The 25,998-nt window shown below is 42.1% G+C and overlaps 2 protein-coding genes across 2 annotated transcripts in view; one reads left to right on the top strand and one right to left on the bottom strand.

The window, feature by feature from the left end:
• aox5 (aldehyde oxidase 5) overlaps positions 1–25,998 on the bottom strand; it is a gene marked incomplete at both ends in the record, with an annotated part of 55,700 nt that overhangs the window by 29,208 nt on the left and 494 nt on the right. The window contains 11 exons of the mRNA XM_084051475.1: positions 7,408–7,570; positions 9,171–9,355; positions 12,150–12,274; positions 13,756–13,849; positions 14,766–14,977; positions 16,647–16,779; positions 19,730–19,797; positions 22,411–22,537; positions 22,719–22,827; positions 23,785–23,881; positions 24,026–24,083. Coding sequence (XP_083907601.1) covers positions 7,408–7,570; positions 9,171–9,355; positions 12,150–12,274; positions 13,756–13,849; positions 14,766–14,977; positions 16,647–16,779; positions 19,730–19,797; positions 22,411–22,537; positions 22,719–22,827; positions 23,785–23,881; positions 24,026–24,083 — 1,371 coding nt within the window. The remainder of the gene's footprint in view (positions 1–7,407; positions 7,571–9,170; positions 9,356–12,149; positions 12,275–13,755; positions 13,850–14,765; positions 14,978–16,646; positions 16,780–19,729; positions 19,798–22,410; positions 22,538–22,718; positions 22,828–23,784; positions 23,882–24,025; positions 24,084–25,998) is intronic.
• Positions 2,925–4,175, top strand: LOC311041167 (uncharacterized protein). The gene is made up of 3 exons (XM_084051695.1): positions 2,925–3,034; positions 3,371–3,440; positions 3,979–4,175. The coding sequence occupies exons 1-3, from the start codon at positions 2,987–2,989 to the stop codon at positions 4,167–4,169; spliced, it is 309 nt and encodes a 102-aa protein (XP_083907821.1). The 5' UTR covers positions 2,925–2,986; the 3' UTR covers positions 4,170–4,175.

Raw genomic sequence — 25,998 nt, 5'->3', positions numbered from 1 at the left:
GCTTAGGCCATGACTTATTTGAAGGGGTTGTTCAATTAGATCTGGCTCTTTACATTAAACGTCTTATCACTGTAGGGAAGCATTTTACTTACACTCAGTTGAATAGGATAATTTCTACTTTTAATTATGTACAAAATGATTCCAATGGTAAACCATGTGTAGTACGTCCAGACAGTGAAAAGCTGGGAGGAAATGCATCTCAAAACTGGTGTTTACTTCGCTTACTCCCACTGCTTGTTGGTGACAGGATAAAGAATCCTTTGGAAGATGAGGTCTGGCAGTTGTGCTTACAGCTACGAGAGATAGTGGCAATGATAACTGCACCAAAAATCCATGCCAACCAAGTAGCATATCTGAAAGTTCTACTGGAACACTATATTCATTCAAGAGCTACTCTCTTTCCAGGTAAACCTCTGAAACCAAAACACCATTACTTGCTTCACTACCCTGGACTCATACTACATTTTGGTCCACTCATTAGACTTTGGACTCTTCGGTTTGAAAGTAAACACTCATTTTTCAAACAGTGCGCAAGAAAGCTTCACAATTTCAAAAACCTTAATAGCACACTGGCTGAGAGACACCAACTCTTACAAGCCTATCTTCAGGCTGGCAGCCTTTTCCCACCGACTGTGCAAATACAGCATTCTGATGAATTTGATGGTCGGTTGTATAATCTTGGCATACAAGAAGTTGTTAGGATGAGAGGCATTCATGAGGCATCTATAGTGACGCCAGTTATTACTTACAAGGGCACCAAATACCAAAAATCTATGGTTGTGGTTGTGGACCACAATGACATGGGATACACCTTTGGAAAAATTGTGTTGATTTTGCTAAACTCATCCGAGGTGTATTTTGTTATTGAAAAACATCCCTCAGTGCCTTTGATGGATCTAGGTGTACACTGCCTGCTTGACTCAGGTGTTTCTTACATGTGTGTCAGGTTGGAGAGCCTGGCTGACTACTACCCATTGCCATTATATAACAGATTTGATGTTGATCTTGTATCTTTCCATCACTCTGTTTATTCTAATTAAGAGATATGGAGCAGCCCTTTGATGATGTCATCAGGAAGGCCCTCCCCACACTTCAGGAAGGTGAATATCAGAAACTGATCGACCACTTGGCTGTCATTGGTGTGAGGACCGACAGTGATCTACAGTATGTTTCAGAGGAAGATGTCAAAGAAGTTATCCCACTTATAGCTTCCAGAAGACTGGTACACTACTTAAAAAACAGAGGTGAGTCTTAAGTTGTGTAGTCACTAGTTGTCACATGATAATGGTGCTTCTTAGGAGTGGATTCTAGCAGGGGAAAACATTAATGATTGTGTTTCTTTTCATTCAACTTAGCAAGAGGCAGGTTAAATTTAGTAGCCTGTACACGTTATAATACCTGGCCTCACCGACTTGCAGGGCTTGCAAGCATTTGGTAGAATCTTTCACCAGGGCTTGGAGAAACGGGGCTAAGCACCCAGCAGTCCTTTTAGTGTATACTTGTATATAGTTCATTTACCATGGGCTTTTGGTCTCGCCGGCATATACAGTTTGTGTGAAGCAGCTAATGATAGTCCTGTCACTCCAGAATTTTGATTTTTGCAGTGAAGCTGGATCTTTAAGGAATAGATCTTAAAATGTAGGCTAAAATATACTGTATACAAATATGTAACATGCAATTCAGTAAAAGGCAATCTCTTATGTCAGAATAACTCTCCCAGTGTTCTTTTATGGCGACATTCAGCCACAAATCGATGTCTAGTTTAAAAGTTTGATCTCCTTTTTTAAGTAACCTGACCAGCTCTCTAAGGATATATTTCAATCTACAATTGTGATAGAAAGGTTTACATATTTTGTTAGTATTACTGTTGGTCATGACATGTGCATTTAATCCACTGTTTAAAGTGTTAAACAATAACAAATTGTCTGAACATTGTTTCCTATTCCCTATTATTTCCTAATACACAGGCCATGAAGACCAGACTACAAACCAGCCAAGCAACTCTGTTAGCACCTACAACTCAACAAACAACTCTGATGGAACCTCCAACTCTCCAAGCAACTCTGTTAGCACCTCCAACTCTCCAACCTCAAGCACTCCTCCAGTCCATGTGCCGATACAGAGCACTGGGTGGGTCTCATCCTATCAAGTGCCATGGGAGAAGATGCCAGCCAGTTTAAGACAGTCTCTTGCACAGGGAAAGAAACCCAAGAAGGAAAATAGATTAGCAATGGTGAGAATCATTGTGGATTCAATCCGAGAGGTGTGCTTGAACCCAAAACTAAGCCATTGTTCAGAAATAGCCCAAAGAATCTGTGATAAGTACCCGACAAGCTTTGCTGAGATGTTGGAGGGAGAGAAAGTGGGAAATGGTTATTACGCTTTGGAGTGTCAGTTAAAGACCAGGGCTGACTACGTCAATCGTGACAACACACTAGTTAGAGTTAGGAAACCAAGATGTCGTTCAGCAGTCATGGATGACAGCCATCCTGGAACATCCAGCACCCAGCCCACTGCATCTAAATGTGCCAAAACAGACAGCTACGGCTGCATCAATTGGCAGCCACTTGACCTCCCTGAAGATGACACACCAGCATCTGCAGAGGCGAAGAGAGAGGAGATGGTAGGCCTTTTCTCAACAGAGGGTCCCCGGGCAGCACAACGTGGCCGAGTGGATGAATTGATGAAGATGACATATGCCATCCAGCGCTATGCTATCAATAGAAACCCTCCACCCAGCATCGTGGAACTCAAGGAACAGTGGCCATTTCTGTTCATTTCAAGATTCATGTGTGCTCACTTCAGCACATTGACAGGGATTGATGTTGACACCAGACTCCAGGATTCCCTGGACAGTAAAGGAAAGAAGCTGCTACATTTTTTTCGAAGTCAACTTACAAGGTGGACAAAGGATGTCAGGACAGTCCTGAAAGACATTAGCGGGGTGGACAACATCAACCACGGTGTTGCATCTCTACTCGTCACAATGGCCTACTTCAAAGAAAAAGAGGATTCACTCTTTCTTCTGGCTGATGTAAGTACTTTGAACATGGATTTTGTGAACATATGTGTCCACTGCATATTTATTGGGATTAGGGATAGATATGTGCACATCTTAAAGGACTACTGCAGAACTCTATTTTTTACTCTCTTCTAATGCACCGGTATAGTACATTTGTAGACTTTATTTTCCCATAGTTCATCCATCCTGTCTTTCATACTGGACACAGTTCAGACTTGCCATTTACAGTTCAATGCAAGACAAACCACAGTGTTATTAAATAACTGGTGAGAAATGCATTGACTAACAGCTTTATTGTTTAAATATTATAACTTTCTGTCTTTGTGTTTGATCTTTTCTGTTATTTAGGTGACGACAACCTCAGCAGATGCAGAAGGCATGCTCTCACTACCAAGCACACCTAGGTTAATGGCACTTGGTAAGTGTATTATTCTGAATATACAGTACAGAATATTATGGTTTGTAGAGAACTGTCAACTGGAGGTGGAAGGCTAAGTGGCAATGTGATCAGAGATAGTGCCTGTACAACATCTTCATTTTATATAATACATAGTCTCATTTTATCACATACAGTACATGAAGCTGTGGCATGCCTGGTAATATATGCCTCCATTTTGTCAAAGTACGGCAGATAGACAGACACACACACACACACACACACACACACACACACACACAGAACTGAACACCTGATCTCCTGAGGGAGAGTATCAACATTCTCATCGAGGAATGTGATGCAACTATAGGATTGGTCAGTTTATATCAAACAAAGGGAAGGGGATTAGAGGTACATAGGTCCATTCAAATCCTGGATATACTATAACTTGACAGCTTGTTCATTTTTACACGTATACTTTATTTATAGATGGAATAATTGTCTCTACCTTTTCTTATGCTAAATCATAGGCTATAACAATAATTGTTATACCTGCTGTGTGTGTGTGTGTGTGTTATAGGGGACTCAGTTCTGGAGGCACAGAAATGGATGCTGGCCATGGAGGGAAATGTCCTCATCCAGTCAGAGGACCTTCCTGACTTCTCCTCAGCAACAGCTGTCCTAATGGCCTGCTACTATGTCTTCAACATAGAGTACCAGGAAGAGGCAGCCAGTACTTTGGAGTTCATTCAGAGGTTAGCACATCATTAGTCTCTATGACTTGTTGGCTTACACAATTTGAAATGGTTCAGCACAAATAATCTGAAAAAAAGCATGTCACGCCTCCACTAAAATTGTTTAAAGTCACCTTAATGAATATCATCTTTCAAGTTGAGAAACACTTATACACATGTCCAACAGATAATGCTAAAACATGAGTCTATGCTGTGAGATCAAACAAATGTGTGTTTTTGTCATCTAGTTGGCTATATGATGACTAGTTTAATATTATGGCCCATCACTTGGCCTCAAACCATTCTCTAGCGTAAGTGTAACATGTAGACTGTATTGTAGTTATCTCCAAGACTTCAAAGAATTTTCACATGCTCAACATTACTATTCCTTATCTGGCCCAGCCATATCAATCTTTAACCCTGAACATTCTCGTTTTTTTAGGAACAGACATAATTTAGCCAGATGAATACCATCTAAGGTGATAAATTAAACAGCTGAGGCACAAGATAACTAGGGTTATCCTTACTAGTGGGTGTTATTTTGTGCAGGTGCATTCGGCTGTGCATAACTAATGATGTTTAATGACACATTGATAAGTATTGTTATTTATGTTAGACAATGTCCCTATGTGTAGTGACTAATAGACACCATGGTTATCATCATTGTCGCTGGGATCTGTTTTGTATTTGCAGTGGCTGATAAGGAATATCATATTGGTGGGGGGAAAAGCACTAATGGACTACTTCTTCTGCTTGCAGGTTCTTCCTGAGGATTAACCCTGAAGGCTCAAAGTGTACATCCAAGACACAGGTCAGCCGTAAATCTGGCAAGAAGGTGCAAAGGAAGAGCACAGCTCTGAATCGCAGTGTGGCCACTTTGATTAGGGAATTTGTGGAATTTGATTCGCAAAACTATTAAGAGTGTGTCACAATATTGCAATTTCATGAGAAAAGAGAGTTGGACTTGATAGGATTTGTGGACTGCCTAGTAGTTTTAGGTCGTCATGGCATATGTTCTGGCATGACCAGAGTTTGTTTATGTTTTGCACATTTCTTTATTTATTTGTATGAAAGGTTATAGCAAATGTTTCAGAAGGATGTAGCACAGCTCATAGCGATGATTTAAGGAAAAACAAACAAACAAAAAAAACTCAGGGTTTGGAGTCTTCATCCAAGGAAGACTACCTGTGAAAACGTTTGTATTTTTTATTTGATAAAAAAACACATTGCATTGTAGCTGTGCCACTTACTCCTTTTTAAATATTTTTGTATTTACCATGGTCAGCACCTCAATATTGGTGTGTGCTCCTTCTCCTGTCTCAGGTTTAGTGTCCTTCCTTGAACGACATCATTAAAAAAAAGATAACTTATAATTTGTGAATAGACACAATACGGTTTGTGAAACTAGGGGTTGTTATTTGATAGAAATGTCTTAGTCTTAGAATGTTCATTAAGGGTACGGTCACATCGGCAGAATCCACCCTCATAGGTAGAATTAAACTTTGGTGTGACCGTACCCGTACTGTTGTTTTACTGCAAAGCCTGAAATTTGTTTTAGGCCCATTGGCCAACAGAGACCATTCCATGTGCCTCCTCCTTTGTATTTACCATGGCAGCACCTCAATATTAGTGTGTGCTCCTTCCCCTGTCTCAGGTTTTGTCTCCTTCTCTGAAGGACTTCATAGAAGGGGGGGACTTACAGTTTGTAAATCGAGGATTTTATTTCGAGTGATTTGTTTTGTAAGAGGAGTTGTGTTTATGTGGCTGAAAGCACCGACTGGCCTGATAGTAGCTGTACTGAGCAAATTTGTTCTTACAGTGTTTACAATGGTGGTAAAATGGGGTTTTATACTGTACAGTACCTCAATGACTTCACTACTAGGTGTTGTTGTTAACTGATGTTTAATGTTCATTTATTGTTTTACTGCAAAGCCATATAGGAAACAAAGTTTTAGGCCCATTGGCCAACAGAGGCAATTTTACAGATTTTAAATGGTTCTTAAAAAGTCTGCACTTTAAATGTCACATGTTCTGTAATGGCTATTGTTTAACAGGGTTTGCTTTCCTCAAAAATAAATGTCATGTTACTGTTAAGTGCTGTGGTGAGATATGTTACAGGAATGTCTAGTAGCACAGTAAGGTATACATTTTAAGATTCCAATAGTATCATTGTTTACAGTTGTGTAGCCTGTACAGTAATTTGGCTTCATAGTAATGGAAACTACTGTAAGAAAAAAAGTATTTTTATTACAGTAATGTGAAATGAACTGTAAAAATACAGTAATGTACATATTTTGGTTTTACAGTAATTTGAATTGTCACCGTTGTGTACTGTGATTTAGTTTACAGTAATTAGAATGGTCACAGTTGTGTACTGTGATTTAGTTTACAGTAATTAGACTGGTCACAGTTGTGTACTGTGATTTAGTTTACAGTAATTAGACTGGTCACAGTTGTGTACTGTGATTTAGTTTACAGTAATTAGAATGGTCACAGTTGTGTACTGTGATTTGGTTTACAGTAATTAGAATGGTCACAGTTGTGTACTGTGATTTAGTTTACAGTAATTAGAGTGGTCACAGTTGTGTACTGTGATTTAGTTTACAGTAATTAAAATCGTCACAGTTGTGTACTGTGATTTGGTTTACAGTATTAAAAATGTTACTGTAAATGTAATCACAGTACACCTACTGTGAAAGATATTACAGTACTTTACTGGCATCGTGCTGCCTGTAAGTTACTGTAAATTTCAATGAAAATATTTTACAGTGTGTGTTATCTCCAGAGCCCAAGAGTTCAAAACTGTTAATGCCTGTACGAGTGGATCAGATTTGAAAGTTCAAAAACCAAAAACAGCATCAAAATAATACGTTTAACATCCAAAATCCAAATGTGATTCTCTCAGATAGGGATTATAAAGTGTTACTGTACTCTAGGGCCCATGCAGGGGGTTTAAAGTGGACTAGTCTAGAATATACCTCAGGATATATAACAGGTTATAGCCCGTTTTAATCCATTTCAAACTATTTCTAAATTGTACTTACATTTATCCTTCACAAGCATAAAGTAACAAGTGCACACACACGCACGCGCACACACACACACACACACGCACGGACGCACGCAGAGACACACGCACGCACGCACGCACGCACGCACGCACGCACGCACGCACGCACGCACGCACGCACGCACGCACGCACACACACACACACACACACACACACACACACACACACACACACACATGCACGCACACACACATGCACACGCACCCTGTCAGAGAGCTGCAGTAGGACCTCCAGGTAGAACTTGTAGAAGAAGCTGAGGAGCAGGGTGAGGCGGTACTCTGCTCTGCCTCCGTGCACCGCAGGAGAAACATGCACCTCCTGCTGGAGGAGGCCACACCCCTCACTGAGGAGCTCCTCCCCCCACCGCCTGGGGATGGAGGAAGTACTCACATTTAGAAAATGACTTGTTTTATATCAATGTGTGTAATTGATAGAAAATAAAATATTAATAGTAATACAAATAAGTAGTTTTTACTCAAGTAAAAGTATCAATACCCATTGTAGAAATAGTCTGTTATATAAGTACAAGTCCTGTATAAACAATTTACTTGAGTAAAAGTACAGAAGCATTGGCATCAAAATGTACTTAATGTACCAAAAGTAAAAGTACTCATTATGCAGAAATCTCCCATTTCATGTTTTCAAAATGTATGAAAAAGATATTTTGAAAATAGCGGCTCTACAAGCTCACAACGCGGTTTTGGACACAATGAGGTTTACACCCGACGGAGACCATATATATTTAATCAAAGATTTGCACACATTTTCACGATTTTTCAAAAATAGCAGATCTACAAGCTCGTAGCGCGGCACTCGGTGACACGCTACGAGCTTGTAGATCTGCTATTTTTGAATAGCCAAAGTGTAAAATAATGCTTTTTTAGCTCAAATGTAAAAGTGACACAGACGCGTTCCAGGTCTTAACGAGTTAAAGACGTACTGTCCTTGTTTCATCCAGTCAGATTTGAGCCTCAGGGGCCACCGTAGAACAGCTGCACTGTCACTTCCTCATTGCCAATCAGTGGTAGTATTTAAAGGCCCTGCGGTCTACCAAACACAGGCTGCTTACTGGTTGATGCCTGCATGGTCTTCGTCTCATGTTGTGTGCTGTATCATTTTCCCTGCCTGGGTGAGTAACACCATGCGTTTATGTTTTGACCGTTGCACTGAAAATGCTGTTTTTAGTATTGTAATCATCATGTTGTTACTACGCCGTAGAATCTACGAGAGTCGTAGACACTATCCCCCATGGCCAAATGGACTCTCAGTTCCTAGCCCGTACAGGCTTCAAACTTGTACAAATGCAAACATAAAGGTGCTTACCCCCACGCCCCAAATGTTAACTAACTGTCCGGAGTCTGGGGAACCCAATTTCTAGAGGTATTCATGTATTCTAATTCCTTGATACAAACATCATCAAGGTGGCGTAGTCATACAACCTTTATTTAAAAGTAGATCCCTTGCCACACCAGGTTACACTTGCAGTGCATGACACGTGGTGACAGCTCGTGACAGCGTGCGCTCTCTCTCTCTCTCTCTCCCTTGGTCCCCCTCTCTCTCTCTCTCTCTCTCTCTCTCTCTCTCTCTCTCTCTCTCTGGAAAGCAATAGAATGGACTTGTTTGTGTGTTTTTAGTTTTTTTTGGCGGGTTGTGGGACTGGGTCGTTGATTTATATACATTTTTGCGGGCCGGGTTGGGCCGTGTTGGGCTCCCCGTGCGGGGCGGGCGGGGCTGGTTATGAAAAAACCTGACCCGCTCATCACTAGTTCCTGGTCTTAAAGGCTTTAATGAAAAGTGAGCGGTCTCAGGCCGGGTTCGGGCCTCGATCGTCCGGTTCGACTTTTCAGGTCAGAGCTTCTTCATAAGTGTGTTTTATAGACATTACCGTCCTATCAGGGACTGACACACAGCACTGACCAGACTTACTGTCCTATCAGTGACTGACACACAGCTCTGACCAGACTTACTGTCCTATCAGTGACTGACACGTGGTGACGGCTCTGACCAGCGTAGCTCCCAGTCCTCCATAGTAGATGTCCAGGTCCTCCACCTCATCACTGTGTTCTCTGATCCTCACCTTCATGCCTGAGTTGACAAAGGAGAAGGACAGCTCTCTCCTCTGAGCCTGACGGAACGCCCACACAAACTCACACTGTAGGACAGACAGACACGCACACACACACACACACACACACACACACACACACACACACACACACACACACACACACACACACACACACACACACACACACACACACACACACACACACACACCCCACAATGACACCATTTTTATTATTATACTAACACTGTGGACACACACACAACAATGACTTTATTATTATTATTATGGTCTGTCATACTTACAGCAGTAGTGTATAGATGTGTACTTACAGCAGTAGTGTATGGATGTGTACTTACAGCAGTAGTGTATGGATGTGTACTTACAGCAGTAGTGTATAGATGTGTACTTACAGCAGTAGTGTATGGATGTGTACTTACAGCAGTAGTGTATGGATGTGTACTTACAGCAGTAGTGTATGGATGTGTACTTACAGCAGTAGTGTATGGATGTGTACTTACAGCAGTAGTGTATAGATGTGTACTTACAGCAGTAGTGTATGGATGTGTACTTACAGCAGTAGTGTATAGGATGTGTACTTACAGCAGTAGTGTATAGATGTGTACTTACAGCAGTAGTGTATGGATGTGTACTTACAGCAGTAGTGTATAGATGTGTACTTACAGCAGTAGTGTATGGATGTGTACTTACAGCAGTAGTGTATAGGATGTGTACTTACAGCAGTAGTGTATGGATGTGTACTTACAGCAGTAGTGTATGGATGTGTACTTACAGCAGTAGTGTATGGATGTGTACTTACAGCAGTAGTGTATGGATGTGTACTTACAGCAGTAGTGTATAGGATGTGTACTTACAGCAGTAGTGTATGGATGTGTACTTACAGCAGTAGTGTATGGATGTGTACTTACAGCAGTAGTGTATGGATGTGTACTTACAGCAGTAGTGTATAGGATGTGTACTTACAGCAGTAGTGTATGGGATGTGTACTTACAGCAGTAGTGTATGGATGTGTACTTACAGCAGTAGTGTATGGGATGTGTACTTACAGCAGTAGTGTATGGGATGTGTACTTACAGCAGTAGTGTATGGATGTGTACTTACAGCAGTAGTGTATGGGATGTGTACTTACAGCAGTAGTGTATGGGATGTGTACTTACAGCAGTAGTGTATAGATGTGTACTTACAGCAGTAGTGTATGGGATGTGTACTTACAGCAGTAGTGTATGGGATGTGTACTTACAGCAGTAGTGTATGGATGTGTACTTACAGCAGTAGTGTATGGATGTGTACTTACAGCAGTAGTGTATGGATGTGTACTTACATCAGTAGTGTATGGATGTGTACTTACAGCAGTAGTGTATGGATGTGTACTTACAGCAGTAGTGTATAGGATGTGTACTTACAGCAGTAGTGTATGGATGTGTACTTACAGCAGTAGTGTATGGATGTGTACTTACAGCAGTAGTGTGTACTTACAGCAGTAGTGTATGGATGTGTACTTACAGCAGTAGTGTATAGGATGTGTACTTACAGCAGTAGTGTATGGATGTGTACTTACAGCAGTAGTGTATGGATGTGTACTTACAGCAGTAGTGTATGGATGTGTACTTACAGCAGTAGTGTATAGGATGTGTACTTACAGCAGTAGTGTATGGATGTGTACTTACAGCAGTAGTGTATGGGATGTGTACTTACAGCAGTAGTGTATGGGATGTGTACTTACAGCAGTAGTGTATGGGATGTGTACTTACAGCAGTAGTGTATGGATGTGTACTTACAGCAGTAGTGTATGGGATGTGAACAGACAGCAGTAGTGTATGGATGTGTACTTACAGCAGTAGTGTATGGATGTGTACTTACAGCAGTAGTGTATAGGATGTGTACTTACAGCAGTAGTGTATGGGATGTGTACTTACAGCAGTAGTGTATGGATGTGTACTTACAGCAGTAGTGTATGGATGTGTACTTACAGCAGTAGTGTATGGATGTGTACTTACAGCAGTAGTGTATGGATGTGTACTTACAGCAGTAGTGTATGGATGTGTACTTACAGCAGTAGTGTATGGATGTGTACTTACAGCAGTAGTGTATGGATGTGTACTTACAGCAGTAGTGTGTACTTACAGCAGTAGTGTATGGATGTGTACTTACAGCAGTAGTGTGTACTTACAGCAGTAGTGTATGGATGTGTACTTACAGCAGTAGTGTATGGATGTGTACTTACAGCAGTAGTGTATGGATGTGTACTTACAGCAGTAGTGTATGGGATGTGTACTTACAGCAGTAGTGTATGGATGTGTACTTACAGCAGTAGTGTATGGGATGTGTACTTACAGCAGTAGTGTATGGATGTGTACTTACAGCAGTAGTGTATGGATGTGTACTTACAGCAGTAGTGTATGGATGTGTACTTACAGCAGTAGTGTATGGATGTGTACTTACAGCAGTAGTGTATGGATGTGTACTTACAGCAGTAGTGTATGGATGTGTACTTACAGCAGTAGTGTATGGATGTGTACTTACAGCAGTAGTGTGTACTTACAGCAGTAGTGTATGGATGTGTACTTACAGCAGTAGTGTGTACTTACAGCAGTAGTGTATGGATGTGTACTTACAGCAGTAGTGTATGGATGTGTACTTACAGCAGTAGTGTATGGATGTGTACTTACAGCAGTAGTGTATGGGATGTGTACTTACAGCAGTAGTGTATGGATGTGTACTTACAGCAGTAGTGTATGGGATGTGTACTTACAGCAGTAGTGTATGGATGTGTACTTACAGCAGTAGTGTATGGATGTGTAATTACAGCAGTAGTGTATGGATGTGTAATTACAGCAGTAGTGTATAGATGTGTACTTACAGCAGTAGTGTATGGGATGTGAACAGACAGCAGGATCTCATCTGATCTCAGAACTGTTTTACCAAAGTTCACGTAGAATTGCTCGTTCAGTGGGAGTGTCCTCTCTGCGTCTGCACAGAACGTCCCTACGTTTAGAACACTTTGATAAAATACTGAATAGAATGAAATGCCAGATGTACATAGATAGATACTTTATAGAATGAAATGAAATGCAGACGTATGTAGATAGATAGATAGATAGATAGATAGATAGATAGATAGATAGATAGATAGATAGATAGATAGATAGATAGATAGATACTTTATGTGTCCTTGCAGAAATCTATTTTGTGTCATACGGCCATCAGTATACAGAAAATACACTGACAATAGAGTACATATGGGTGAGGGTTTCTCAGAGTGAGTGCCGCGACACCCCAGGGTGCCATAACACCAGTCCAGACAGAGGTGCCGTGGAACTATTTGAAAACATGTGGAATTTACCCATATCACATATAAAGCTATTTCATGTTAGTTTAAGTGTGTGAGGTGGTTCTATACCTGTAGAAGCTATACTGTAGGTTCAGACCATAGACTGTATAAAATGAATGGACAGCGTTACGCCCCTAGACTCTACAGAACGTAAATGAAGCCCATTGTTCAGCTGTGTGCAATCCGCCATCTTTCAATATCGCGTCATATCCTGCAGATTGACACCAGACCATTATTGGTTGGGTAGCTTGTCAATCAAATCATCCCGCACCCCCTAGAGCATAACCTACTTTATCGTCAATGTTAGAATAAATGGGACCATAATTTACCAAAACACAACTGGAAGCATATAGTATTTATGACGATGTTTATTAAGGTAAGAAAATCTAGTCTAAAGTTCATCAAAAACCCATCCACTTGCGTTAAAATAAATTCTTTCTGACACCAGCAGGGGTAAAACAGCAAAACTAAAGGCCTTTCATATGAACTGTCTCTTCCATATTGGCGTCAATGTAAAGATCTCAAGCTGGCTCAGAGTCAGTAGTGAGGTGGTTCTACCTGTAGAGGCTATAGGTTCAGAGTCAGTAGTGAGGTGGTTCTACCTGTAGAGGCTAGGTTCAGAGTCAGTAGTGAGGTGGTTCTACCTGTAGAGGCTAGGTTCAGAGTCAGTAGTGAGGTGGTTCTACCTGTAGAGGCTAGGTTCAGAGTCAGTAGGTGGTTCTACCTGTAGAGGCTATAGGTTCAGAGTCAGTAGTGAGGTGGTTCTACCTGTAGAGGCTAGGTTCAGAGTCAGTAGTGAGGTGGTTCTACCTGTAGAGGCTATAGGTTCAGAGTCAGTAGTGAGGTGGTTCTACCTGTAGAGGCTAGGTTCAGAGTCAGTAGTGAGGTGGTTCTACCTGTAGAGGCTAGGTTCAGAGTCAGTATTGAGGTGGTACCTGCAGAGGCTAGGTTCAGAGTCAGTAGTGAGGTGGTTCTACCTGTAGAGGCTAGGTTCAGAGTCAGTATTGAGGTGGTACCTGCAGAGGCTAGGTTCAGTCAGTAGTGAGGTGGTTCTACCTGTAGAGGCTAGGTTCAGAGTCAGTATTGAGGTGGTACCTGCAGAGGCTAGGTTCAGTCAGTAGTGAGGTGGTTCTACCTGTAGAGGCTAGGTTCAGAGAACAGCGCAGAGCAGCTAGAACACTGCTGAGGTCGTACTTGGGGTTGGCACTGACGATGTTCCCTCCAACCGTCTGTGGATAGAAAAAACACACTTTAAAGACATAACATGTAACTGTGCGTAAATGACCAGCGGTTCCGATTGGAGATACAAAGGAGACCCTTTGTGTCTCCCACTGGAACCGCTGCTGGTCATCACATTATTGTCTTAGGAATGAGACAAAAACAAAAAGATATCCATTAATTCAAGTCTCCATGGGGTGACTAAGACGTTGGTTCTCAAAGTGGGGTCCGGGGACCCCCAGGGGTACTAGAGGGGGTTCCAGGGGGTCCCCAGCTAAATGATTTATAGGAACCAAATGGACCCTTATGGGTCTGTAACTCTGAGAGTGTACAAATGGAACCAAATGGACCCGTTATACAAATGGAACCAAATGGACCCTTATGGGTCTGTAACTCTGAGAGTGTACAAATGGAACCAAATGGACCCGTTATACAAATGGAACCAAATGGACCCTAACGGGTCCATTTGGTTCCATTTGTACACTCTCAGAGTTAAATTAACATTGATTTTACAATATGAATTGGGGTCCCTGAGGTATAAATGCCATTACATGGGGGTCCGTAGCCTAATGCATGTCAAACTGGGGGTCCTTGATATTAAAATGTTTGAGAATCACTGCTAGAAAGCCGTAAGAACCTTCTCTTATTGGGGTCCCTGCATGGCTTATCGTTTGAAATGGGGGTCCGCGGGCTAATAAGTGTAACTTTGGGGATCCTTGACATGAAAAAGTTTGAGAACCACTGGACTAAGAGATAGAAAAAAAGTAATTTTGGGGGTGAACTATCCCTTTAACCCTGTGTCTTCTACCTTGAGCGATCCCAGACTAGCAAAGTGTGTTGGAATTAGGAGAGGGTTCACAGACCTACAACCATGTTACGTATCTGTGTTGAGGCCAGGGTGTTCAGGGTGTTAATAAACACACTTACAGCTACGTTACGTATCTGTGTTGAGGCCAGGGTGTTCAGGGTGTTAATAAACACACTTACAGCTACGTTACGTATCTGTGTTGAGGCCAGGGTGTTCAGGGTGTTCAGCAGGGCTGTGAATCCTCTGGTTTTCTCCTCTGGTTCTTCCATCACCACTCTCTCCATCTCCTCCTTCAACTGGCTCAGCGTGCACGCTGCTCCCACACTCACACCTACATGCACGCACACACACACACACACGCACACGCACACACGCGCACACACACACACACACGCACACACACGCGCACACACACACACACACACACACACACACACACACACACACACACACACACACACACACACACACACACACACACACACACACACACACACACACACACACACACACACACACACACACACACACACACACACACAGGGATGGCTGCAGTGATGTTGCATAGACAGACAGACAGACAGACAGACCACTTTTTAAACTGATGTCCATATTGTGAGCCTGTCATTATAAAATAAACTTAGACAAACTTCCAGAAACCTTCAAAATGTAAAATTATAATAATTGCCAACAACAAAGTAGTAAGTGGGGGGAAAAAGTGAATAGTTGATGGTGTAATCTATTTAAACCTTAAGTGAAACCTTAAGAGAAACCTTCAAAATGTAAAATTATAATAATTGCCAACAACAAAGTAGTAAGTGGGGGGGGAAAGTGAATAGTTGATGGTGTAATCTATTTAAATCTTAAGTGGTTAATAGATGATGGGCTACTTCATTTAGAGTGTCTTGGAAGGCAGTGAACCAATCTATGGTGTAGGACATTATTTCACCACTAGAGGGCAGTCTTTACTCATATATCAGAGCTGACTTCACAGTCGCGTCATCTCACTGATGAAACGCTGCCTGTTGTGTTCAGATAATTATGATATGATGGTACAGCTGTTGTCTTTGTAAATGTATGAGCTAAACTACTTACATTACTCAATTTAACTTCAGTATGATCCACATTGTAACTGCATTGTGACTGATGCACTGAGTCTAACAACCTTACTACGTCACAGACAGACAGACAGACAGACAGACAGACAGACCAGTGTTGGTCCAGGTCAGAGTTCGTAGCTCAGAGATTCTTCCAGCATAAATGATCACATCATGATGCTCTCCTTTTAACATTTTTGGACCTTCAGAGAGAGAGAGAGAGACAGACAGACAGACAGACAGACAGACAGACAGACAGACAGCTCTATGAATTGAGTGCGTGGAAGGGCAACAACAAGCCATATGGCTTTCTTGGGTTTTGTCCAGTGCCGGTGCTAGGTAATTTGGCGCCCTAGGCAATATTTTTCCTGGCGCCCCCCCCCCCACCGTTTTCTGCCACAGCGCCACCTAGATTCTAAAAAAAAAAAAAAAAAAAAAAGTTTTTTTTTTTTTTGCGCCCCCCCCCTAGTGGCGCCCTAGGCAACTGCCTACTCTGCCTAATAGGGCGCGCCGGCTCTGGTTTTGTCAATCCTATTTAGTTGATCTTATATTTGAACTGTACTTTCGTGTGCTTTTTTCTGCAAACTTCTAAATAAAGTATTCAATCAATCAATCAATCAATCAATCAATCAATCAATCAATCACTAGGTAAATAGTATTTATTCAGATTTTGAAGACAAAACATTGAGAGAGTGAATTAATGAGACTGACCAACTAACTGATTAATTCAGATGAACATGATGGGAGGTGATAAAAACATTCAAACACATACAAACGCCAACTCAAATACAGTTCATCAGATGAATACACTTGATTTTAAAATACCAGCAACTCCAATACAGCCGACTGCATAAACATGCTGTGTAATATGATGTATTTATGTCATGTTGTGTTTGTGTGTACCTGTAGTAGTGTTTCCCACCACTAGGGGGGCGTGTGGGTGTTGAGCTTTCAGCTGCAGCAGGTGAGACATTTCAACTGGAGATATGAGCTTCACCCTGACTCCTTGGAACTCCATACACACCTTCTCCATCATCTATATATACAACATACACACACCTTCTTATCATCTATATATACAACACATACACACCTTCTCCATCATCTATATATACAACACATACACACCTTCTCCATCATCTATATATACAACACACACACACCTTCTTATCATCTATATATACAACACATACACACCTTCTCCATCATCTATATATACAATACATACACACCTTCTTATCATCTATATATACAACACATACACACCTTCTCCATCATCTATATATACAACATACACACACCTTCTTATCATCTATATATACAACACATAAACACCTTCTTATCATCTACATATACAACACATACTGTACACACCTTCTTATCATCTATATATACAACACATAAACACCTTCTTATCATCTACATATACAACACATACTGTACACACCTTCTTATCATCTATATATACAACACATAAACTCCTTCTCCATCATCTAATCAACACGTGATCATTTGAACACATAAATGAATTCATGTCATTCAGTGAATGAAGTGAATGAGATGAAACAGTGACAGACAGACAGACAGACAGACAGACAGACAGACAGACAGACAGACAGACAGACAGACAGACAGACAGACAGACAGACAGACAGACAGACTGACAGACTCACCATGAGATGAGGAGGAAATATGAGATGCTGAGATGGATCCATCTGAAGCACGCACACACACACACACACACACACACACACACACACACACACACACACACACACACACACACACACACACACACACACACACACACACACACACACACACACACACACACACACACACACACACATACACACGCGCGCGCATACGCACACACGCATGTACACAAAGTACAGAGTTCATGTTAATGAATGTCATAATTAACCGGTATATTTTAATACATGTTACAGGTAATGGTTATTCACCTGTTTCCTAGGCTGTGTGTTTTCCACTTCCTGTCTATTTCATTGGATATCATTGGTCATCTGACCAGTTTCATTGGATTTGATTGGATCAAATCGACAGGAAGTGGAAAACACACAGCCTAGGAAACAGGTGAATAGATGTGTGTCTTATATAGTGAAAGGAGAATTTCGCCCGACGGTTTTCCTACCTTTCTCATGATGTTATGTTATCCTATAGGACAAGCGGTACAGACATGCCAGGGACCCCAATAAGAGAAGGTTTTTACGGCTCTCTAGCAGTGATTCTCAACCATTTTAATTTCAAGGACCCCCAGTTTGACATGCATTAGGCTACGGACCCCCATTTAATGGCATTTATACCTCTGGGACCCCAATTCATATTGATTTCATATTGTAAAATCAATGTTAATGTAACTGAGAGTGTACAAATGGAACCAAATGGACCCGTCAGGGTCCATTTGGTTCCATTTGTACACTCTCAGAGTTACAGACCCATTTGGTTCCTGTCCATCATTTAGCTGAGGACCCCCTGGAACCCCGTCAAGTACCCCCGGGGGTCCCTGGACCCCACTTTGAGAACCAATGCTCTAAATCACGTATTCGAATAGCTTTTTTTTGTTTGTTTGTTTTTTCGGGAGAGCTCTGATGTTAATATTGTTACAACACAATGCAACGACTCAGTCTTCACTGCGCTCAACCGTAAGTCACGCTTTTGCGACACTTCCGGTCGGGCAGACCCGTTATGGAGTTATGAGATTTCAGTACTGTACCACAGGATATCATGACATCATAGGAAAGGTGTAATACATGTTACAGTTAATGGTTATAGATGTGTCTTACATCAGCTGGTAGATCAGTGGCGTGCACAGACATTTTGAGGGGCAGGTGCTCAAGTAAATTATACTTTTTTTTGGTTTACTTGGTCTGCTCTTTCTTCCCTCTACACCTATGGGTGTAGACCTCTTTGCCAAAAATAGCCGATCTACAAGCCCACAACGCCTCGCAGCGCGAGGCGTTGTGGGCTTGTAGATCGGCTATTTTTGTCTAAAGTTCTCCTCAGAAAAGGGATGCTAGGTTTCGAGTGGTTATGGTAAAAAGAAAAATCATATCACATAAAGATTTGGCGGACCCCCCTGTAGTAACTCCGAGGACCCCCTAGGGGTCCCGGACCCCCTGTTGAAGACCCCTGCTGTAAACTGGAGTGAAAAAAGCGTGTTTTCCCCATTTTTTTCGGCACTTCTGGTCAAGAGGGTAAAGGGCAGGTGCTCTAGCACCACCTAGAGTCTATCTGTGCACATCCCTGGGTAGAGTGTGTGTTATAGTTGTGTGCCTTAGTGTGTGTTATAGTTGTGTGTCTTACATCAGCTGGTAGAGTGTGTGTCATTCCATTCAGGTGAGTTCCATTCTCCACACAGCACCCCCTAGTGGCAGCTCCATTCTGACAGCACTGAGATGCCTTTTAAAAACAGTTATTATTATCATTTATGTAACATCTCATTCAAACAAAACCCCTATTTAAAATCTGGCACACGCCAGGTTCTGTGAGAGAAACAAGCAACCAGCGTCATGTCGCTCTGCCCGAACGGAAGCTCATGCGGGACATTCAGCGCATGTTTGAGTATCATGAGACTCCACGATGAGCAGTAGTAGAAAAAACAACAACTTTGCATCGGTTAAAATAGACGATTTTCACTCTTACACACGTCTCCCATTATGCCGCTGCAAGGGGTCTGCAGAATGGACAACAGGGGCAGATCTGGAAATATTCAACGTTCCTTTGTATGTTGGTGAGTGATTAGCGACACATCAAACATACATAATAAAACGTACATAATGTTAAACACCTACCTGGTCGGTACATAATGTTAAACACCTACCTGGTTGGTGCATAATGTTAAACACCTACCTGGTTGGTACATAATGTTAAACACCTACCTGGTCGGTACATAATGTTAAACACCTACCTGGTTGGTACATAATGTTAAACACCTACCTGGTCGGTACATAATGTTAAACACCTACCTGGTCGGTACAGAAGGCTTTGAATCCATCGATGATGGGTCTGTAGCCTGTACAACGACACAGGTTTCCTAGAAGAGGAGGTCACAAGGTCAGCGTAGTTATAAAACGAGAGCATACATTCTGCTGTCATTTCCTGCCATGCAGCCACAGTGATTATAAAACCTCATCATTATACCTGAGTTGCAACTGTACCGTCTGACATTTACATAAAGGTCATTCATCTCTGCTGGCTCTGAGGAGAACAGGGTTCAACTAGCCTGGTTCCAAACCATAGACCCCGCCCACTCTCTGAGTGGACCGCCTCTTGGTCTGGTGTTGAAACGTGAGCCTATAGGATATCTTCGATACCCTCCAGTACCGTCCAATGAGAGTCGGAGGTGGGGGTGGGTCTAACGACAAACCAATCAGCGATTGCCATGACGTCAGATGTATAGGCGGATCCGTGGATCTCTTGTGATTGGTTTATGGAAATTCAAATCCCCTCCCCCTTGCAATCGGTCGACGCTGCAGCCAATGTCAGCCTGAAGCTCCACGCAGCTTCAGGCTGATAATCAGGCTATAGGGTTCAACCTGAATGTTTGAACTGTGAGATCTATTATCTGTGCCGTCGCACAGAACCAGCAGCGTGAACAGGGCTGACATTCATTGCTATCTATCTCAGGGGGGAGTGGAGGGAAGAGCGTGTGACTGAAATAACTGTTATCTAGATATCTAAGAAACCAGTATTTTTTTTATTTTTATTTAACCTTTATTGCTTTATACCTTTATTTACTGCTTTTGTGCAGTGATGGGTGTGACTGAATAGACCTATGCGGGATTTGCGATCCTTTCCTCACTTCACACAGGGGAAGGAAGACTGACACTGGTCTGTCTGTCTGTCTGTCTGGCTTTGGGCCTCATTATTTTGCCTCAGTCTCTTCGCCACAGACTGCTGGGCGAGCGTCTCTTCTAACTTGGAGAGACCGCCCTGAACGATCCGTCTCCAAACTATAAGCTCGATCTAATGCTGCAGCTTCCCAGGTGTCCAGGTCGATGTTCAGGGCCTTCGGGTCTCTCTTACAGATGTCTTTGTAGCACAGTTTAGGTCTGCCTATAGGACGTTTTCCCTGATCTAATTCTCCATAGAGGAGATCCCTGGGAATCCGTTCGTCATCCATCCTCACCACATGACCGAGTCACCGCATGCGTCTCTGTTTCAGAGTGCTGTACATGTGTCTCTGTTTCAGAGTGCTGTACATGTGTCTCTGTTTCAGAGTACTGTACATGTGTCTCTGTTTCAGAGTGTTGTACATGTGTCTCTGTTTCAGAGTGCTGTACATGTGTCTCTGTTTCAGAGTACTGTACATGTGTCTCTGTTTCAGAGTGCTGTACATGTGTCTCTGTTTCAGAGTACTGTACATGTGTCTCTGTTTCAGAGCGCTGTACATGTGTCTCTGTTTCAGAGTGCTGTACATGTGTCTCTGTTTCAGAGTACTGAACATGTGTCTCTGTTTCAGAGTGTTGTACATGTGTCTCTGTTTCAGAGTGTTGTACATGTGTCTCTGTTTCAGAGTGCTGTACATGTGTCTCTGTTTCAGAGTGTTGTACATGTGTCTCTGTTTCAGAGTGTTGTACATGTGTCTCTGTTTCAGAGTGTTGTACATGTGTCTCTGTTTCAGAGTGTTGTACATGTGTCTCTGTTTCAGAGTGCTGTACATGTGTCTCTGTTTCAGAGTGCTGTACATGTGTCTCTGTTTCAGAGTGCTGTACATGTGTCTCTGTTTCAGAGTGCTGTACATGTGTCTCTGTTTCAGAGTGTTGTACATGTGTCTCTGTTTCAGAGTGCTGTACATGTGTCTCTGTTTCAGAGTGCTGTACATGTGTCACTGTTTCAGAGTGCTGTACATGTGTCACTGTTTCAGAGTGCTGTACATGTGTCACTGTTTCAGAGTGCTGTACATGTGTCTCTGTTTCAGAGTGCTGTAAATGTGTCACTGTTTCAGAGTGCTGTACATGTGTCACTGTTTCAGAGTGCTGTACATGTGTCTCTGTTTCAGAGTGCTGTACATGTGTCTCTGTTTCAGAGTGCTGTACATGTGTCTCTGTTTCAGAGTACTGTACATGTGTCTCTGTTTCAGAGTGCTGTACATGTGTCTCTGTTTCAGAGTACTATACATGTGTCTCTGTTTCAGAGTGCTGTACATGTGGACACAGTCAGTGCATGTTAGGTAGGTGTTTACCTGTCAGAGATGGGTGTATTGTATTGTTAGGTAGGTGTTTACCTGTCAGAGATGGGTGTATTGTATTGTTAGGTAGGTGTTTACCTGTCAGAGATGGGTGTATTGTATTGTTATGTAGGTGTTTACCTGTCAGAGATGGGTGTATTGTATTGTTAGGTAGGTGTTTACCTGTCAGAGATGGGTGTATTGTATTGTTAGGTAGGTGTTTACCTGTCAGAGATGGGTGTATTGTGTTGTTAGGTAGGTGTTTACCTGTCAGAGATGGGTGTATTGTGTTGTTAGGTAGGTGTTTACCCGTCAGAGATGGGTGTATTGTGTTGTTAGGTAGGTGTTTACCTGTCAGAGATGGGTGTATTGTATTGTTAGGTAGGTGTTTACCTGTCAGAGATGGGTGTATTGTATTGTTAGGTAGGTGTTTACCTGTCAGAGATGGGTGTATTGTATTGTTAGGTAGGTGTTTACCTGTCAGAGCTTGGCGGATGTCCTCCATGCTGGGTTGAGGTTTGTTCCTCAGCAGAGTGTAAACACTCATCACCATGCCGGGAGTACAGAACCCACACTGAGAGCCATGAGCCAGGGCTATACGCTCCTGACAGACAGACAGACAGACAGACAGACAGACAGACAGACAGACAGACAGACAGACAGACAGACATTATGAGGATATGAACAGTAGACAGATGGTTCCATTCCATCTCAGCGAGGAGGACCAGTTATAAATAAAAGGTTGAAAAAAGGGTGTAGTGCTCCTTTAAGTGAAGCGTTCTCACCTGAACAGGATGCAGTTTGGTCCTGGTGCTGCCGATGCCTTCCACCGTTACCACGGCAACGCCATGCAGCGTGACGATTGGCTGGAGACAGGCGTTGACAGCGTAATGACTGAGGTCAAAGGTCAGGGATATGGAACCACAATTTATGAGCAGTATTATTAGTGGTAGGCCTACAAGTAGTACTGTCTGAAGCTCATGTTCTAGACAGTAGTATTAGTGGTAGGCCTACAAGTAGTACTGTCTGAAGCTCATGTTCCAGACAGTAGTATTAGTGGTAGGCCTTACAAGTAGTACTGTCTGAAGCTCATGTAATCTAGATAGTATTATTAGTGGTAGGCCTACAAGTAGTGCTGCCTGTAGCTCATGTTCTAGAAAAGCAGGCCAACTGAGACCCATTGTTATAGGGCTGACTGTCATAGCTCATAAGCCCACATGGACGTACATTTTATGAGTCAACGTATGCAGGAACCTGGGGCCCATGGGGCAGTAAGAGTTAAAAGGACTCCATAGGACTTTCTGCCCAGGGTACCAACAGGGTCAAGAATCACCTCTGCCTCATAAAGGGCCCTGAAGCAGTCTGAGGCCCAGCTAGGGGCCCAGGGACCTAGGGACCTAGGGAACCAGGGGCCCAGAGGCCCAGAGTATGAATGAGTATTTGAGGATACAATATAAATCAGAGGTCTTCAACAGGGGGTCCGGGACCCCTAGGGTGTCCTCAGAGTTACTACAGGCGGTCCGCCAAATCTTTGTGTGATAGGATTTTTTTTCCATTAACCACTTGAACCCTATAGTTCCTTTTCTGAGGGGAACATTAGCCGAAAATAGCAGATCTACAAGCTCTCAACGCCTCGCAGCGCGAGGCGTTGAGAGCTTGTAGATCTGCTATTTTTGGCAAAGAGGCTATAGGTGTAGAGGGGAAAAAAGAGCAGACTAAGTAAAAAAAAAACTTTAATCTGAAACACAATTTTATACAATATAGAGTAGGGGGTCCCTGCTTCATCTCTCTCTCAGCTAGGGGGTCCTTGGCCTGAAAACGTTGAAGACCCCTGGTATAAATGAAGGATACAGTATCTTGTTGCTCAGATGGTCGTATCTGGACAGCATGACGGTACAGGCTCCACATCCTCCACTCCCACAACTAGACTTAGTACCAGTTAAACCCACTGGAATGATAAGCATATCAATCATACAGTGACAGTGTTATGTCAATCATACAATGGACCTGAACAGAACAGAACAGAACAGAACAGAACAGAACCAATTAGAATAGAATAGAACCAAATAGAACCAAATGTAATAGAACCAACTTCCTCTCCTCAGGTAGCCAACCAGCATTTCTTCTGGATCTGCATTCTTCTCAACGATCTGTCAGAAAAACAACAGAAAGAGAGACGCCGTTAAAAATAAATACCAAATCATAACCTCATACACCAGACATGAAATCATTAAAACACAAAAAGACTATAATAATCATCTCTGCCAGGCTGAAGGCAGCAGAGATGATGTTGTTTTCACCCCTGTGTGTGTGTGTGTGTGTGTGTGTGTGTGTGTGTGTGTGTGTGTGTGTGTGTGTGTGTGTGTGTGTGTGTGTGTGTGTGTGTGTGTGTGTGTGTGTGTGTGTGTGTGTGTGTGTGTGTGTGTGTGTGTGTGTGTTTATTTATACAGCAGCTTTCATACACCAAGGCATCTCAAAGTGCTTTACAGAAACAGACAAGTCTATACTAAATCCTAACAGTTTGAAGAAAAAAAAAACTTATATCGCTATAATATCAGTGGTTCTCAAACTTTTTCATGTCAAGGACTCCCAAAATTACATGTATTTGGCCGCGGACCCCCATCTCAAAATATGTTGTTCCAGCGACCCAAAGATTTGAGTTAAAATGTTAAAATATATGTATTCAAAGATTTGCACAAAATGTCATGTTTTAAAAAGAATAGCAGATCTACAAGCTCTATGAGCTATTTTTGAATAGCCAAAGTATAAGATAATGGTTAAAGTTAAAGATAAAATCTTAAAATGACAGATGCTTTCCATCTTAATGGGTTAAAAAGAGATGGAGATTATAATAGATTAAATTAAAATAAGATAAAGGAGAATACACAAACACTCCCACCTTTGATAGAAGAAATAATAAAAAGTGACAGTAGAGCTCATTTAAAGCCCATACATACAGTATCTGTTCTCAGCAATCATTGGGTAGAGTATAGCGATGTTAAATAAATATGATTTTGAACTTGGACTTAAAAACAGCCATGTTTGGGGCTAATAATGTAACCTGGAATAGTATTATTGCAGGTTTGTGGTGGTCAGATGCAGGAGCACTGGACCTGTTTGTGGTGACCACAAACCTGGAACCACAAACAGGTCCAGTGAAATGTGGCTTCACCATGTTTTGTTCCAACTGAATGTCTTCTTAGGTGTGTGTGTGTGTGTGTGTGTGTGCGTGCGTGCGTGCGTGCGTGCGTGCGTGCGTGCGTGCGTGCGTGCGTGTGCGTGCGTGCCTGTGTGACTGCGTGCGTGTGCGTGGTGAGATCCAGACATCAGGTGAGTGAGAGATGGAGACAGAGATGAATTGAGCGTCACGCTGGTCACGTTGGTCACACTTTATACTGACATGTGTGACAGGTCTGTCTGATGACTGTCATGTGACCCCCCCCCCCCTTCCCCCCAAAAAACTAAACCAATTCAACCAGAACATCCAACATTATTATAAAACATCCAACTTAAATCCATTCATTATTATAAAACATACAATGTGTTTCTCACTGACAAAGTGTGTTGACAACCACGGCCATATAGCTGAATGGTTAGAGAGCCCGGCTGCATGGGAAACCAGGCGTCACAGGTTCGATTCCAGGCTTCAGCAATGTATAATATCTGGAACAAGCTCTTTTAGAATCACAACTAAACGTTCAGTTTCTATGTTCCACATATCTGAACATATTCTGCTGCAACTCTTAGTTCTTTTAAATGATAAATCTCAACTGAAAACCCCTGCATTTGCATTTAATTAAGTTTCATTGAGTAATTTTACAAATTGTACATTTAATTTGTACTTCTTTATATTTTATTGTAGAATTATGGGATCATTAGAATAATGTTTTTATCATGTGTTTCCCTTGCTTAATGATGTATGTAAAGTACATTGAATTACCACTTGCCGTATTTTCACCAGATGTTTGTCAATTTTTCACCAATGTGTCTCTTTTCACAGTTGATGATATTCCAAAGACATGGACACTAGGAATGTAAAATGGTCTAATACAGTATGCACATGTT

Source organism: Gymnoscopelus microlampas (assembly GCF_963454915.1).
Source record: "Gymnoscopelus microlampas genome assembly, chromosome: 24".
Classification (NCBI taxonomy): Eukaryota; Metazoa; Chordata; class Actinopteri; order Myctophiformes; family Myctophidae; genus Gymnoscopelus; species Gymnoscopelus microlampas.
Note: the sequence above shows the minus strand (reverse complement) of the source record. Positions and strands in the feature narration are given on the sequence as shown.

Excerpts from the sequence above, each read along its gene's own strand:
- LOC311041167 (XM_084051695.1), top strand. The coding sequence starts at position 2,987 with ATGGCCTACTTCAAAGAAAAAGAGGATTCACTCTTTCTTCTGGCTGAT. Across the intron at positions 3,035-3,370 it reads CACTCTTTCTTCTGGCTGAT|GTGACGACAACCTCAGCAGA; the intron begins GTAAGTACTTTG and ends TCTGTTATTTAG. Across the intron at positions 3,441-3,978 it reads ACCTAGGTTAATGGCACTTG|GGGACTCAGTTCTGGAGGCA; the intron begins GTAAGTGTATTA and ends TGTGTGTTATAG.